The sequence below is a fragment of the Cherax quadricarinatus genome, chromosome 33, assembly GCF_038502225.1.
Source record: "Cherax quadricarinatus isolate ZL_2023a chromosome 33, ASM3850222v1, whole genome shotgun sequence".
NCBI classification, from domain to species: domain Eukaryota; kingdom Metazoa; phylum Arthropoda; class Malacostraca; order Decapoda; family Parastacidae; genus Cherax; species Cherax quadricarinatus.
This window is the reverse complement of record NC_091324.1, coordinates 20,428,455-20,446,207: the sequence shown is the minus strand read 5'-3', so window position 1 is coordinate 20,446,207 and position 17,753 is coordinate 20,428,455. Positions and strand designations below refer to the sequence as shown.

The 17,753-nt window shown below is 42.9% G+C and overlaps 1 protein-coding gene across 1 annotated transcript in view; it reads left to right on the top strand.

The window, feature by feature from the left end:
• The window catches only part of LOC128694004 (uncharacterized), a 183,322-nt gene extending 168,410 nt beyond the window's left edge, over positions 1 to 14,912 (top strand). Inside the window, exons 4-6 of the mRNA XM_053783973.2 lie at positions 5,327 to 5,461; positions 10,983 to 11,167; positions 11,386 to 14,912. Of these exons, the coding sequence (XP_053639948.1) occupies positions 5,327 to 5,461; positions 10,983 to 11,167; positions 11,386 to 12,639 (1,574 nt within the window). The 3' untranslated portion in view covers positions 12,640 to 14,912. The remainder of the gene's footprint in view (positions 1 to 5,326; positions 5,462 to 10,982; positions 11,168 to 11,385) is intronic.
• Positions 14,913 to 17,753: the final 2,841 nt, after the last annotated feature.

Here is a 17,753-nt window from a genome sequence, read left to right as displayed (position 1 = left end):
GTCTGCAAATCTGAAGGTTTCAAAACTCCTGATATAACACGAGATTGCCTGGAGTCTACCTGGAGGGCATTCCGGGGATCAACACCCCCGCGGCCCGGTCCACGACCAGGCCTCCCGGTGGATCAGGGCCTGATCAACGAGGCTGTTACTGCTGGCCGCAAACTGCCATAACATTATTCTCATTCGAGATCAAGACAACACAACATCCCTTCCAATATAAACACTATAAACAACCCCCAACTAGTCTACACATCCAACATTAACACATATTAATGTGTACTTCACATCAACAGAACACTGAAAAAAATATATTACTCCTTTCCAACATTTCTTAGAGAGGTGTCATGAAATCCAGAGGCAAAACAGAATTAAAAAAATATTTTTGTGATATGGAATGTGAACGAATAGAATATCCATGAAAGTAAAATGCCCAGTTATATGGAAAAAGTTAATTTGATATTTCTAAAAACTGTAAATCAAGAACCAATTTACAAATTGCCAAAGAACACCGCTTGGTTAAAATGTAAATTCAGCCACACTGTATTACAGGAAACTGGATTCCAAACCTAGTGTCCATACTGGATTCTGGATTCAGCCATTACTGGATACCTCAGATGTAACCTTACTTTATCTCCTCTTATCCATATGTGTACCTTGTTCTTGTTTTAATTCCCGTCTCTCGCACACTTTCTTGTCTTATCACATAAGAACATAAGAACGAAGGAACATTGCAGAAGGCCTACTGGCCCATGCGAGGCAGGTCCAAGTCTCCTACCGGCTTAAGCCAATGCACCCAACCTAGTCAGGTCAGGTCACAAACCAGTTGTAAACCAAGACATCCCTTCAAATATAAATCTTATAAATATAAATTATTTTTATTTTTCTGTTGCTGTGAATTATTTCCTAGACACTACAAAATAATCTTTTCAACTATTCTGACTCAAACCACGGAAAACTTTATTCAATTGTTTAACCTTTGTTTTTAATTCTGATCAGAATGCTGCGCATGATAATGATATTGTAGAAATTGTAAATAAAAAGATGGTAGCCTAGAACTGTAATATTTATGGTCTTTCTTAAATTATCATTTAATGGATGGGTCTTGGAGAGAACATTGGCGCCCTCATGGGTGGGTCCTGGAAAGCAGCAGACTGGCACCCCTGAGGTAGAGTCTGGGGAAGCGTCAGACTGGCACTCCTGTGGGTGGGTCCGGGGAAGCGACAGACTGGCACCCCAGTGGTAGGTGGGTGGATCAGGGGAAGCGGCAGACTAGCACCCCTGTGGGTGGGTCCGGGGAAGGAGAGCGTGTCCGGGAGGTGTGGCTGGTATGTGATCCTTTCCCCCTCTCCAAACACACTCACACACACACACACACTCAAACACACACACACACACACACACACACACACACACACACACACACACTCACACTCACACACACACACACAGGCCGAGTGGGCTAGAGCGCTGCCTGGGGATCTTGACCGTCCCCAGTAGTAGTTTCGAATCCTGCTGACTGCGATCTTTCTTTATATATATATATATATATATATATATATATATATATATATATATATATATATATATATATATATATATATATATATATTAAGAAGAGGTATGATAAAGCTCACGGTTCAGGGAGAGTGACCTAGTAGCGACCAGTGAAGAGGCGGTGCCAGGAGCTAGGACTCGACCCCTGCAACCTCAACTAGGTGAGTGAGTACACACACACACAACCCTGCCAAATGCAAAGTCATGAAGATTGGGGAAGGGCAAAGAAGACCGCAGACAGAGTATAGGCTAGGTGGACAAAGACTGCAAACCTCACTCAAGGAGAAAGATCTTGGGGTGACCATAACACCGAGCACGTCTCCGGAAGCACACATCAACCAGATAACTGCTGCAGCATATGGGCGCCTGGCAAACCTGAGAATAGCGCTCCGATACCTTAGTAAGGAATCGTTCAAGACACTGTACACTGTGTACGTCAGGCCCATACTGGAGTATGCAGCACCAGTTTGGAACCCACACCTGGTCAAGCACGTCAAGAAGCTAGAGAAAGTACAAAGGTTTGCAACAAGGCTAGTTCCAGTGTTCAGGGGAATGTCCTACGATGAAAGGTTGAGGGAAATCGGACTGACGACACCGGAGGACAGAAGGGTCAGGGGAGACATGATAACGACATACAAGATACTGCGTGGAATAGATAAGGTGGACAGAGACAGGATGTTCCACAGAGGGGACACAGAAACAAGGGGTCACAATTGGAAGCTGAAGACTCAGACGACTCACAGGGATGTTAGGAAGTATTTCTTCAGTCATAAAGTCGTCAGGAAGTGGAATAGCCTAGCAAGTGACATAGTGGAGGCAGAAACAATACATAGCTTTAAGACGAGGTATGACAAAGCTCAGGAAGCAGAGAGAGGGAGGACCTAGTAGCGATCAGTGAAGAGGCGGGGCCAGGAGCTGAGTCTCGACCCCTGCAACCACAATTAGGTGAGTGCAAACACACACACACACACACACACACACACACACACACACACACACACACACACACACCAGTTTGGAACCTACACCTGGTCAAGCACGTCCAGAAATTAGAGAAAATGCAATGGTTTGCAACAAGACTAGTTCCAGAGCTAAGGGGAATGTCCTACAAAGAAAGGTTAAGGGAAATCGGCCTGACGACACTGGAGTACAGGAGGGTTAGGGAAGACATGATAACGACAGAAAAATCTTCGAGGAATAGATAAGGTGGACAGACAGGATGTTCCAGAGATGGGACACAGAAACAAGAGGTCACAATTGGAAACTGAAGACTCAGATGAGCCAAAGAGATGTTAGGAAGTATTTCTTCAGTCATAGAGTTGTCAGGAAGTGGAACAGTCTAGGAAGTGATGTAGTGGAGGCAGGAACCATACATAGTTTTAAGACGAGTTATGTTTAAGCTCATGGAACAGGGAGAGAGAGGGGATCTAGTAGCGACCAGTGAAGAGGCGGGACCAGGAGCCGAGTCTCGAGCCCTGCAACCACAATTAGATGAGTACACACACAGTGCAACAAGATTGGTATCTGAGAGGCATGAACAATGACGTAAGAACGAAAAAAGACGAAAATATGTTCACGACATGCAAAATACTCCGCAGTGCAGACAGTGATAGGCTATCTACCAGTGATATAACAAGAATGAGAAGGTGCTCGTCCCTTTCTACCAACTCTTCAAAACTGAGGGGAACAGTTTCCACTTCTTAAACTATTATAAAATTTGTCTCTGTATTTTATTGATAAAGTCTGCTCCGCAGGCGAAGCCTTTCGCCAATAATGATACCCAAGTATTGTTCATGTATCTTATTCATAAACTTGTTCGATACAATATTCCATTAACGTATGATGTGGGTTCATGTTGTCTCAGAATGCGGTGCCTAACAATCTATCTTGGAACTAACAAACAAAAAAAAAGTCATCAGGCAGACATACAATCAACATAATTCAGGAGTGTACACAATCCCAGGCAACGACTGTGACAAAACACACACGGAAGAGACATCCAGAGAACTCGACAGCTGCATCTCAGAACACAAATACGCCAGCAGAATGGACAAAAATAACAAAGGCTGCATAATCCACTGTAATTCCCATAACCACCTGGTAAACTGGAACGGCATGCTACTAAATGCCAAGAAAAAAGTCAACCAGGTCTAGAAGAGTCCTTGAATCTTCACTCATCAGCATCTTCAACAACTTCAACCAAAACAACGTCTTCCAGAATTTAGTTTAACTTCTTCACTTAATCGAAATTCAGTATTTATCCATTATCACAAAGGATTCCATATAAATTCATTTGTCTCTCTTTACCATCATCTCATTATTTCATACCATTTCGTACACGGTTATACCTTGTGCCTGGAGTGTAGACGGGGTAACAATATATTTGTTTTTTGTTACCAATAGGATACAGTGCCAAAAAGTGCACTCTTGCTTCAGAGTAAATAGTTAATAAGGATCCGCTAAAACCAGCAATCAGGACGAAAGCAAACAGCACGAACTCTGCAGTGAAGACGAAAGACTTCATTGGTAACTAGACACAAGTCCCCAGCCTGGTATTACTGCTAAAGCTACTCTTCTCTCACTTAGATACATCAATACAAATCATGTTCTTAAAGGAACCCAATCAACAGACTGGCAATATAGTTTAATGTGGCAGACGTGCGGTTCTAATCCTGAAGGAAAAAAATGACCAGTGAGCTAATAAACTAAATAACATAGTTCTTAGTCAAACAGAATTTGAAAAAAAAAATCATGAGAACAAGTCATCCTGACTGAATAAATTCTCATTAAATTATATATTCTGAGAGAGAAGGTGGTATAACAAGTGCTGAAATATTCTCTAACCATGAAGAGCCGTAGCCAAACCTTTCAGAAATCTAAAGCCAGAGGGAACAGTGCATCAATGTTCTTAACGCAGCTAATTAATTTCTTGGTTTTATTTCAAGTCCGAAGGTTACATTGCAACCTTAAATATCCTTAACCCTTAAACTGTCCAAGCAGATCTATGTTCATATGTGTAGTGCTCCAAAAGTAGATCTACGTTTTTTTTACATATTTTCAAATATATCACAAAAAAAAAGTAGATCAAAGTTTTTTTTTATACGTTTTCAAATGTAAAAAAAGAAAAGATCTACTTTTCTTTACATACTTTCAAATGTTGAAAAAACGTAGATCTACGTTTGGACAGTTTAAGGGTTAATGACGCCTCATTTTAATTTCGCTGCTCAGTTCTGGTCTCCATGTTGCTGAGTGGACATATAAGCGCTGGAAAACGGACAGAGAAGAATGACAAATTGTTCCCATTTTCACAGACCATTTTTATAAAGAAAGATTGAAGGCACTGATTTTTTTCTTTCTGGAAAGGAGCAGAATCTGGAAAGATACGACTGAAATGTACAAATAGAAACCCGTAATAAATTATTGGAATATAAAGTACTGAAAAAAATAGAACTGAAACAGGACTCTCAAACAATGGATTCAAGTTGGATAAGTTTAAATTTGTAAAACATGCAGATAAGCACTGGTTTGATGGTTACTGAAGACGAGTGAACAAACTATCAAGTAACATCACTGAAGCGAATGCTTTGGGTATTATTATTATAATGTAAGCAAAGGTCTAAACCAATGCTTTGGGTAGTCTTATAAACAGATTGGAAATGTACGTGGGCAGAAACGGTTGGATGTGGCTAAGACCCAATTTACATGGGTAAGTAGGCCTACTGCAATTCTCCTCTATTCTTGTGATGACTAATGGCCTTGTGTTTTCATGCAGATGGCGACGGGCCTTTCCGGTTGTTCCCGAAGGAAGAAGTCAAGTCGTTCCCCCTGACGAACGGTTCTCTCTTCTCCTCTCTGCTCAACATGAGCGTCGACAACCCTTCCCAGATCCTGCCCTCCTACAGACGAGGTAAGTTCTTAATTAATCCCCTCCTAGATACACCCGCTGTACAGACCAACGCTCTCTTAGAGAGCTCCCTCATGAAGACCAGATCACTCTCCAAGTCCCAGATTCTCACCACCGCACACGAGTGTAATTGGTTTGAGGGTAGGATGAGTGTGATTGGTTTGAGGGTAGGGTGAGTAATTGGTTTGAGGGTAAGATGAGTAATTGGTTTGAGGGTAGGGTGAGTGCAAATGATTTGAGGGTAGGTTGAGTGCAATTGGTTTGAGAGTAGGGCGAGCGTATTTCGTTTGAGGGTAGGGTGAATGTAATTAGTTTGACAGTAGGGCGAGTAATTACTCTGAGAGAAAGATGAAAATGTACGCGTGTAGCTAAGTGTGGACGTGAGGTGAAAAGTGGGCGTAATGTGAAATGTGGACGCGAGTTGAGATGTAAGATATAATATTCCCACCCACAATCATAGTATCTGAAGCCAGCGGATGAAGGTTCGATTATGTACACTGATAAGTCGGATCTGCAACTTTCACCTGGCGAGGAAATAAGATCTTTTGTCTTAGTAATAAGAGAGTCATCAGAGAGGGGAGAACCTTGAATGATGTTATCTGATGGGTAATTAGCAAGTGTTGCAATGTTGAGATACCTTAACGTAGAAGGCAATGCGATGAACCTGTAAGAGCCTGATGCTATCGCTGTGTCGCTTCAGATTGGTCACAATCTGAGGTGATCTGGGGGTCAAAGGTGAATGTTGTGACTGGAGAGGTGAGCAAATACTTGAACATATTTCTATATTAGAAGTTATCAAAGCCCCTGGGACCCTGATCGCTGATAACACACAATGGTCACGAATAACGGTGTATGTATATATATATATATATATATATATATATATATATATATATATATATATATATATATATATATATATATATATATATATATATATGTATATGACATTGGCCGTTTCCCACCAAGGCAGGGTGGCCCGAAAAACAAAAACTTTCATCATTCACTCCACTGTCTTGCCAGAGGCATGCTGTCATGTAGAGGGGGTAATGGAACGTAAGTGATAATTGGGTAATATGGGAGTAAGGCGAGGGAGTTGGCAAGAGAGGTGGGCGATAGGTGAGTTGAGGCAGAGGTAAGCAATGTGAGGTCACTGGTGACTACACCTTCACCTCTCATTACTCTACCCACCACACTACTCACCCTCTCACTACTTGAAATAAAAATGAGTAAATAACGGGGACAGTAATATTGCTATTCTACTCAAACACAGTTTATTAAGTCCTTGTACAATAATATATTTGGGAACAAGAGTACACCATTGTGTTTAGATAAACTGGATGGTACATATAAGCAGTGAGACAGGGAACACAATCAACTTGGCGAAAATGAATAAAACTTACAATATAGTTCAGAGGACAGTTCACCACAGGAACTAAGCCACAGGTCCCAAGACCTATACAGCAGGAGTACTGCTCCAAGCCAGTACTCTGCCAAATGTCTCCAATAGTCTCCTCCCGAGACTTCAGCAGCCTTCTCCCGAGCCCTGCAGCCCAGCAGCAGCTCCTCGTGAGCTATGCACACAGCAGCAGCTCCGCTCGAAGTCTCACGATCATTCTCTTCCTTGGGCATAATTATATGGTGGTCCAAGCACCCTCCACAATGAGGTGTGCACCACGTGTTACGACCTGACGCCGAGATCTGACGCCAGTGACAAACAAAGGAGCTGATACTTAAGCCAAAAAGGCATGGCTGCTTAGCCACTTGCCAAGGCAAGGTGACCATATAATTAGGTCTCCCTAGAGACCTCACAAGCCCAGCTGAACTACATCAAATCCCCCTTTCTTCCCCAATTTAAAATATCTGAGAACTAGGACAATTTGTCCTAAGTTATTAGACTATTTTAATCCTAACCCTTTAATTCTATTACAATACAAAGACACAATTATACATAACATAATACAAAATTATTCAACTACATATATTTCCCTCAACCTCCTCCACCCCCACAAGGCAGTATAATCAGTACACCTAGCAGTTGACCAGCATAACAGTTGCTCTCTGGTGCAAAGCCTTCTTACCCGTCATTTCTCCTTAAACCTAAATATCGGGTTCAAGTGCCTTCGAGACAGGGCAGGCATCGCAGCTAAGACCCACCGTTATCCTACGCCACTACTAGGATTCACTGGCCTCATAAAACAAGGCGGCCATAATCAATGGACCGTATTCAAGGTCACCTTATTTCACACAGGTAACACTAACACTTCTGACAAGTTAAAGTAGGCTGGGGACATCTCACACTCTCAATTGTCTCTCATGGCTGGCAGGACATCCCCACATACCGGTCGTACAGGTTGACCAGCAAGGCAGGATACTCCTCCATACCACCCTTGATAGGCTGGTCCCAGCAGCTGGAGTCCATCTCCGCGGCTCGCATCCTTCCACATCTCCGAGAATTGCAGCTCCATCATAGTAGACTCTCTTATCCTGGCACACCAGCCAGAATTCCTCATACACCACTGCAGCATCACCGCCATCGTCTCCTCATGAGCTAGGCAGCATCGCAGCACGGTCGGTCCCAGCATCTCAGCATCACAGCACGGTCGGTCCCAGCATCTCAGCATCACAGCACGGCCACAGCATAGCAGCACTGCTACAGCATCTCAGCACGGCCACAGCATCGCGGCACGGTCCCATTATCTCAGCATCACAGCACGGCCACAGCATAGCACTGCTACAGCATCTCAGCACGGCCACAGCATCTCAGCACGGCCACAGCATCTCAGCACGGCCACAGCATCGCAGCACGGTCCCAGTATCTCAGCATCACAGCACGGCCACAGCATAGCACTGCTACAGCATCTCAGCATGGCCACAGCATCTCAGCACAGCCACAGCATCGCAGCACGGTCCCAGTATCTAAGCATCACAGCACGGCCGCAGCATAGCAGCACTGCTACAGCATCGCAGCACGGTTACAGCATCTCGGCATCACAGCACGGCCACAGCATTGCAGACAGCATCACAGCAGCCGACATCAGCAGTGGCAGGCTATTGTCAGTTGCTCGAGGTGAGGTGAGGTCACTTCAGGTCATCAACAGCAGGTGCGGTCACCCATCCCCGGAAACTGCGGGTAACTGGCGGTCCGCGGGTGATGGTCACAGAGGCCGGGTGACGCCAACAGACACCCACTACAATGGATGACAGACCAGGGCAGCAATACATCTACTGGGGCACATAAGCTGGGTGACTGGGCACATCAGCTGGGTGACTGGGCACCTCAGCTGGGTGACTGGGCACATCAGCTGGATAACGATCATAGGCAGCTCTTCAATGGGTGGCAGTTGTGGGTGAGTCTTCCAAGGCGGGATGGGTGACTTCTCGTTCCTCTGTAAATATTCAATTTCGGCCAGTAATTGTTTCCCCCAAAAGTCTCACCCAAACACTGATATTCTCCACCATTTATCCCAAACCAACAACCAACTCCACCAAATATAATAATACAACCCAAACAATTACTCAGACCCACCGTCAAAAGGAGTCGGCTAATGTCACTAGGATTATAGTATCACACAGATATTTACTTTAGCTTTCCACACACAGGAAAAAAATGGTAGCATAAGTATAACCGAGCAGTCAAAAAGCACATGGGACTGATTCCTACTATAAAACTAATAAGAATCACCACCGTTTAGACACCATGTCATGTACGGGGGAGGGTTAATGTAACGTAAAGTATAATTGGGGAATATGGGAGTAAGGGGTTATGTAGGCAGGGGAGAGGCAGGCGAGGTGGTAGGAGAGATGATTAACGGAGGTAGGTAGGTAATGTGAGGTCACTGGTGACTACACCTTCACCTCTCATTACTCTACTCACCACACTATTCACCCTCTCACTACTTGAAATAAATGAATAAATGAGTAAATAACGGGAACAGTGAATATTACTATTCTACTCAAACACAGTTTATTATTAAGTCTTTGTGCAATAATATAATTGGGAACAGGAGAACATTATTGTGTTTAGATAAATGGGATGGTACATATAAGCAGTGAGACAGGGAACACAATCAACTTGGCGAAAATGAATATAACTTACAATATAGTTCAGAGGACAGTTCACCACAGGAACTAAGCCACAGGTCCCAAGACCTATACAGCACGAGTACTGCTCCAAGCCAGTACTCTGCCCAATGTCTCCAACAGTCTCCTCCCGAGACTTCAGCAGCCTTCTCCCGAGCCCTGCAGCCCAGCAGCAGCTCCTCGTGAGCTATGCACACAGCAGCAGCTCCGCTCGAAGTCTCACGATCATTCTCTTCCTTGGGCATAATTATATGGTGGTCCAAGCACCCTCCACAATGAGGTGTGCACCACGTGTTACGACCTGACGCCGAGATCTGACGCCAGTGACAAACAAAGGAGCTGATACTTAAGCCAAAAAGGCATGGCTGCTTAGCCACTTGCCAAGGCAAGGTGACCATATAATTAGGTCTCCCTAGAGACCTCACAAGCCCAGCTGAACTACATCACAATGCTTACACTACAGTTATAAAACTGCAACATTGACACCCCTCCTTCAGAGTGCTGGCACTGTACTTCCCATCTCCAGGAATCAAGTCCAGCCTGCCGGTTTCTCTGAATCCCATAAATGTTACCTTGCTTACACTCCAATAGCATGTCAAGTCCTAAAAACCATTTGCTCCAATCTAACACGCTCACACACGCTTGCTGGAAGTCCAAACCCCTCGCACACAAAACTTCCTTTTCCCCTCCTTCCAACCTTTCTTAGGCCGAACCCTACCCCACCTTCCCTCCACTATAGATTTATACACTCTCAAAGTCATTCTATTTCGTTCCATCCTCTCTACATGTCCAAACCATCTCACTAACCCCTTTTCAGCCCTCTGGATAATAGTTTTGGTAATCCCACACCTCCTCCTAATCTTCAAACTACGGATTCTCTGCATTATGTTCACACCACACATTGCCCTCGCACATGACATCTCCACTGCCTCCAGCCTTCTCCTTGTTGCAACATTTACCACCTATGCCTCACACCCATACAAGAGCGTTGGTATAACTGCACTTTCATACATTCCTCTCTTTGCTCTCATGGATAAAGTTCTTTGTCTCCATAGACTCCTCAGTGCACTACTCACCTTTTTTCCCTCGTCAATTCTATGATTTACTTCATTATATATATATATATATATATATATATATATATATATATATATATATATATATATATATATATATATATATATATATATAATAAATATGCAATGAAATCACATTAAACAGGTGATATCACAATATGCAAAACAACCACTGTGAAAAAATAGTGAAATTCCCAGCGCTTTCGTGACTTCACATTATCAAGCACTGTGATAATGAGAAGTCACGAAAGCACCTGGAATTTCATTATTTTTTCACTGTGGTTCTTCTGCATATTGTGACATCACCTGTTTACTCTGATCTTATTGCATATATATAATATAATGGATGAATGCGTGTCCTGCAGGTGGAGGAGCTGGGATGAAGATGGGCGTGTCGTCGCAAGAGATCCGTGGCCTTGTGGGAACGGGAGCACCAGCAGGCCTCAGGGATCCCTATGGTCCTCCTTACTTCCCTCGGGAACCCACCGAGTCCTTAGGCTCAGCCGCTACCAGCAGTCAAGACCCCATCTACTCCGACCCCCTCTCTAAGGTAGTATACACATTCTCATTCAATTTCTTTCATTCCCCCTAAAAGCGCTAAACATATATGGATCATTCACCGCTCTCTATCGTTGTACGCTTTACGTAATATTGGTGATATAACGAATCAAAACGCAGAACATTCGTTACGTAATTAGTGAAAAGAACTTTTCTGTATCATATCAGTGCACAACTAACAACTAAAAAATATTATTTATTTTCTTGCAGGTCGGAAGCGTTGACAGTTCACTGAAAGAGGATCATATTTATGCTACACTCTCGGAAACCTTTGGTTCCATGTCATCCCTCAGCGATGGTTATCTGGGGGACGACCAGCGCTGCGCCTCCGTCACCACTGTGGCCAACGACGATTTTGAGTTCCACGACCCTCGTGCCACGGTGACTCCCGAGCCCGTGCGCTACACCGCTGAGAGCAACAACTTGGCAGACACTTGCACCATGGCCATTGCAAACCGACCACCGGCCAAGCTACCGCCAGAGGCTCACCTTTCCGCCCCTGAAGATGTTTACCATCTCTCGACTAACACAGACTCCTCGACTACATACTCTGTCGCCTCATCCTTCAGGTCTTCGTGTTCTCAGGTCACGGCGACGGTAGAAAACGACACCAGTTACATTAAGGATGATAAAAAAGATGATAGCGATAATCCACCAGAAATTGGTTTTTACAATACTGGTTTCGAATGCGACACTTTGGAATTGAAAAAAGAATATTTTCGAGATCGTGGACCGGTAGACAGCTTGGATCTTCGTCTGAGCAAGGAGAGAAAAGAGAAGACCAGTGACGGAACACTGTCTCGCAAGCATCGTTCGTCTTCACTGTCTATGAACGATCTAGATCGCCTCGACACTAACCCCGAGAAAGAAGAGGAAATGATGTTCATTCTTCCTGTTAAAAGTGAGTCGATGTTGAGCCTCTATCGTCTTTATCTAGCTGAAGACGAGGCTGGCACCAGCCTACACTACTCTGTTGAAGTGTCACGCTCTGAGGGTGACCTGTCTGTCCTCGAAGCCGTCGAGAACTGTGCGGTCGGCGAAGGCAAGAGCGAGAGCGCTTTGCACGAAGTGTATCAGAAACGCCGAGTTCCGGAAACCACGGGAAGTCGTGTCAAGCGACAGCACAAGATCCAGCGCGCCAAGGGAATGCAACAGCGGGCCAGGAAAACTCCAACAGCAACCTCAGTGAGCAACCACACCAGCGTGCTGAGCAACACTGGAACTGTCAGTAATGGGATGCAGGTGGCTGTTATGGATAAAACTCGTAGGAGAAATGGCATAATTACTATTCAAGACCCGTCTGTGCTGTCCGTAGAGGAACTGTTCCGCGTGCTGGACCGAGCGTCGTGCACGCCGGCCGCACCTTACACGGACTCCGGTGATCCTGCAAACTCCCCGCTCCCGGCACCAGCGCAGCGCACGGAACCTGATTTTAAGAAGATATTCGTTAGCGAATATTTGTAATAACTTTCCTTAACACAATATTATGTTACTTGTGAACACATTTTTTTTTTACAAACAATTAATAGTGACAGTAAAACATAATACGAGTGTATGAAAAATGACTCATTATAGTTACATTGTGAATTGCATATAGACCACGGTACCGTGCATGACAGTATTAAAATACATAAACGCCTTTCTGTATATTGTTGATATAAGTATTGTGTGGAGAACTCGTAGCTAAAATGTGTATGCTTTAAAAGGTGAACTGATGTGTGTGTTGACACCTGCTGATGTTAAAAAAAAAATTAAACACAAACTGGAGACACCCAACTTGTGAAGATTTCCAGCCTGTCAATATAAAGCCTAGTGAGTGGAAAGCTCACCTCGGGGCATCTGAACACACACATTTGAAGGCTGTACAGTGCAATTATATGCAGCAACTTGCACATATCCAGGGGAAAGCAAAATGTTGGTAATAACAAGTATTAGCGGCCAGTGATAATTCCAGAGTCGTGGAAAACTCTTAATATAAGCATGATTCTTGCGCCCACGGTCATGCAAGACTGGAAGATGGCCACCAGTGTTGACCCAAGGGTATGCAAGACTGCAGCATGGCCATCAGTGTTAATCCCATGGTCAGGCAAGAATGAAGCATACCAGGGTCCAGTAATACCGAAGCAGGGCCCATGGTAGATTGCTGCTTCATTCGGGCCAATTAACCCCACCTACAACTGCTTACATTCTCCTACTCTCGCATTCTCAAGATCTTTTCATACTCATGAAATGTATATATATACATATATATATGATAATGTATAGACGCTCTTCTCTACAGAGATTAAACTTTCAGATTTTTATGAAAATAATTCAGAGTTCTTCTCTATTCTTTTGTTACTATTCAATACTCGTAGGATGTGTATATATTGTATTTGATCCCACTTTCAGTACCTTGATGAAGTCACTTAATGCTACGTTAAGAAAATACTGGATCCAGCTCATACCCTATCCATGCGAATCCTAGATCGAACTCACACCCCGTCCATGGGAAGTAGAATCCGTGTGCTGTCCCACTTTACTTACTGAAGTCTAGGGTCGTGTGTTTAATTATTCCCAAGGTTACGGTAAAATAATTCTGAGCTCTTAAAGTCAATTTCAAGCCATGAAACTAATTAAATTATGTCACGAATCTTAATACTAATTAAAATACACATTTTTTGGGTTCGGAATTTCAGGGTAGAATTGGTTTTTCAGAAAGTCAGATTATATTATTATTATTATAATCAAAAAGAAGAAGTCAGATTATAGACAATGATAGTAGTGCGTAAGCTTCTTTACGTTTTATTTTCGGATTATACGCAAACGTTCAGAACTTGTATGCTGTATGACCCTAGTGTGTTTATCGCTTGGTTTTGATTAAATAATAATCAGAAATTGTACCTTCCGGATAAATATCTGTTAAGCAAACCAGTTTTTTGGTAACTGAAACCTTGTTGTTATAGAAATAATTAGATGAGGGGTCATTACTGATAGGTGGATACTCCCTGAGCTTTGGGAGGGAGATGATGGATGTTCTCTCCGCTGGGGAGCTGAGAGAATGGATGCTATCTGAGCTGTAGGGTGGAGATGGATGCTCTCTCAGCTGTGAGGTAGAGATGATGGAGGCTCTTAGCTTTAGGGTGGAGATGATGATGATAAAGGCTCTCTCTCAGCTGTAGAGTGAAGATGATAAAGGCCTTCTCAGCTGTAGGGTAGACATGATGGAGGCTATCTCAGCTGTAACGTAGAGATGATGGAAGCTGCTTCAGCTGTGGGCTCATTGTAGAAGTGAAGCTGATGCGATGCTCTCTCACTCAGCTATCGAGTGGAGCCGTTGGCACCACCTTGGTGTCACCTGCTGCTCATGTTGGCACCACCTTGGTGTCACCCGCTACTCATATTGGCACCACCTTGGTGTCACCTGCTGCTCATGGCACCACCTTGGTGTCACCCGGTTCTCGTATCGTTGGCACCACCTTGGTGTCACCCGGTGCTCATGTTGGCACCACCACGATGCCACTTGGCGTCTCCTAGGTCAGATCTGTGTACATATGCCTTATTACACATAACATCATTTCTAGTATGTGCGTCTGTGTGTTTAAATACCTGCATTTTCGTAACATATGTGATTTTTTCTTTCTGATTTATATACATATAACTTATTTACTATATATGTTTCTCCGCATGCAATTCAATTCATGATGTGAATTTATACGTTAAATCACTGTACAAAACAAAATAAATTTTCAGGTATACTCAAATGAATTTGTGTATCCCTCAGTGCAAGGATCCCTACAGTTTGGTGCGATGTCATCAATCTCAGGACCCCAAGTCTTGTACAGCGCTAATATTTCTCATCAGACATTAGGGATTTCGTATCGCGATTAGCAGTAGGAGGATCGAGCGTCCAGCACTCTTTGCACTTCATGATCCATACGGATTTAGTGCTAGAGACATGCTAGGCACACATACACTTTCCAACTTATAACAACGTGAAACTAATTACGTTATTTTTCCATAACAAAAGATTATATATATATATATATATATATATATATATATATATATATATATATATATATATATATGCAATAAGATCACAGTAAACAGGTGATTTCAAAATATGCAAAACAACCACTCTGAAAGAATAGAGAAATTCCAAGCGCTTTCGTGACTACTCACATTATCAAGGAACTATGAAAGTGAAGCATCCAAGGAAGCTATATAAGGGGTCGGCCAGCACCTCACTATCAGATCCCACAACGGTTAAACACGTGACGCGCGGCGAGCCAACTTGGACAGGTCCTTTGCAAAACTCACCCCCAAGCTATTTATTTGTCCAGTGTACTGGTGCTAATGTGTGGATCAGAAGTCGCACTAGACAAGAAACAGATGATTGCTGATCTTAATGACAGAAAAGAAGTTGATGATCCATGTCCTGTCAGAAACAAGCTGAAAAGGAAATTTCTCATGATCGGAAATAAAACCTGATTAAATAATAAACATGAGAATTAAAAGAAGTACAGAAGATTAAAATGAAACAGATGGAAGAGAAAAAAGAAATGAATTTAAATTTAGAATTACGCTGGCATAGAAGGTTGGAGGCAGAATAGGGAGTTCATAAGAAAAGCAGAATGCGTGAGAAGAGCACAGCAACAACAGAGTAGTTTTGAGTATCGTTATGAAGATTTGTATTTGAATACAAGTCAGAAGAATAATTGGCTAAGAGGACTTGAAGCATGTAAAGTAGGTGACAGTTTAGAGAGGGTGATCACAGTGTTGGGTGCCATGTAAATTATATTACTGCATTGCCCTGTTGAATTTTGTTAGAAGAGGGTGCTTCTAGTTGTGGCATTTATGGATTTGGAAAAGGCGTATGACAGGGTGGATAGGGGGGCAATGTGGCAGATGTTGCAAGTGTATGGTGTAGGAGGTAGGTTACTGAAAGCAGTGAAGAGTTTTTACGAGGATAGTGAGGCTCAAGTTAGAGTATGTAGGAAAGAGGGAAATTTTTTCCCAGTAAAAGTAGGCCTTAGACAAGGATGTGTGATGTCACCGTGGTTGTTTAATATATTTATAGATGGGGTTGTAAGAGAAGTAAATGCGAGGGTCTTGGCAAGAGGCGTGGAGTTAAAAGATAAAGAATCACACACAAAGTGGGAGTTGTCACAGCTGCTCTTTGCTGATGACACTGTGCTCTTGGGAGATTCTGAAGAGAAGTTGCAGAGATTGGTGGATGAATTTGGTAGGGTGTGCAAAAGAAGAAAATTAAAGGTGAATACAGGAAAGAGTAAGGTTATGAGGATAACAAAAAGATTAGGTGATGAAAGATTGAATATCAGATTGGAGGGAGAGAGTATGGAGGAGGTGAACGTATTCAGATATTTGGGAGTGGACGTGTCAGCGGATGGGTCTATGAAAGATGAGGTGAATCATAGAATTGATGAGGGAAAAAGAGTGAGTGGTGCACTTAGGAGTCTGTGGAGACAAAGAACTTTGTCCTTGGAGGCAAAGAGGGGAATGTATGAGAGTATAGTTTTACCAACGCTCTTATATGGGTGTGAAGCGTGGGTGATGAATGTTGCAGCGAGGAGAAGGCTGGAGGCAGTGGAGATGTCATGTCTGAGGGCAATGTGTGGTGTGAATATAATGCAGAGAATTAGTAGTTTGGAAGTTAGGAGGAGGTGCGGGATTACCAAAACTGTTGTCCAGAGGGCTGAGGAAGGGTTGTTGAGGTGGTTCGGACATGTAGAGAGAATGGAGCGAAACAGAATGACTTCAAGAGTGTATCAGTCTGTAGTGGAAGGAAGGCGGGGTAGGGGTCGGCCTAGGAAGGGTTGGAGGGAGGGGGTAAAGGAGGTTTTGTGTGCGAGGGGCTTGGACTTCCAGCAGGCATGCGTGAGCGTGTTTGATAGGAGTGAATGGAGACAAATGGTTTTTAATACTTGACGTGCTGTTGGAGTGTGAGCAAAGTAACATTTATGAAGGGATTCAGGGAAACCGGCAGGCCGGACTTGAGTTCTGGAGATGGGAAGTACAGTGCCTGCACTCTGAAGGAGGGGTGTTAATGTTGCAGTTTAAAAACTGTAGTGTAAAGCACCCTTCTGGCAAGACAGTGATGGAGTGAATGATGGTGAAAGTTTTTCTTTTTCGGGCCACCCTGCCTTGGTGGGAATCGGCCGGTGTGATAATAAAAAAAAAAAAATTATTAAATTCTACCCAAATTCTATTAATTATAAATGGATCTAATTTATATAAACCAAAGGAAATATTCATATTATTGTCAAAACTGCTTTTTATGAAACAAGATTCAATTATATTCCTGTCGACCATGGACTTGCTTGATACTACTTTCTCAACTTTTTGAAAATCAATTGGATGGTTAAAATCTCTTACATGAATAAATAGAGCATTGGAATCTTGTCCAGTTCTAATGCTATATTTATGTTGTTTTAATCTTATATATATATATATGTATATATATTTATATATATATATATATATATATATATATATATATATATATATATATATAGTGTCGTGCCGAATAGGTAAAATTAAGTCCTTTCTAAAATTTTCTCATATATATATATATA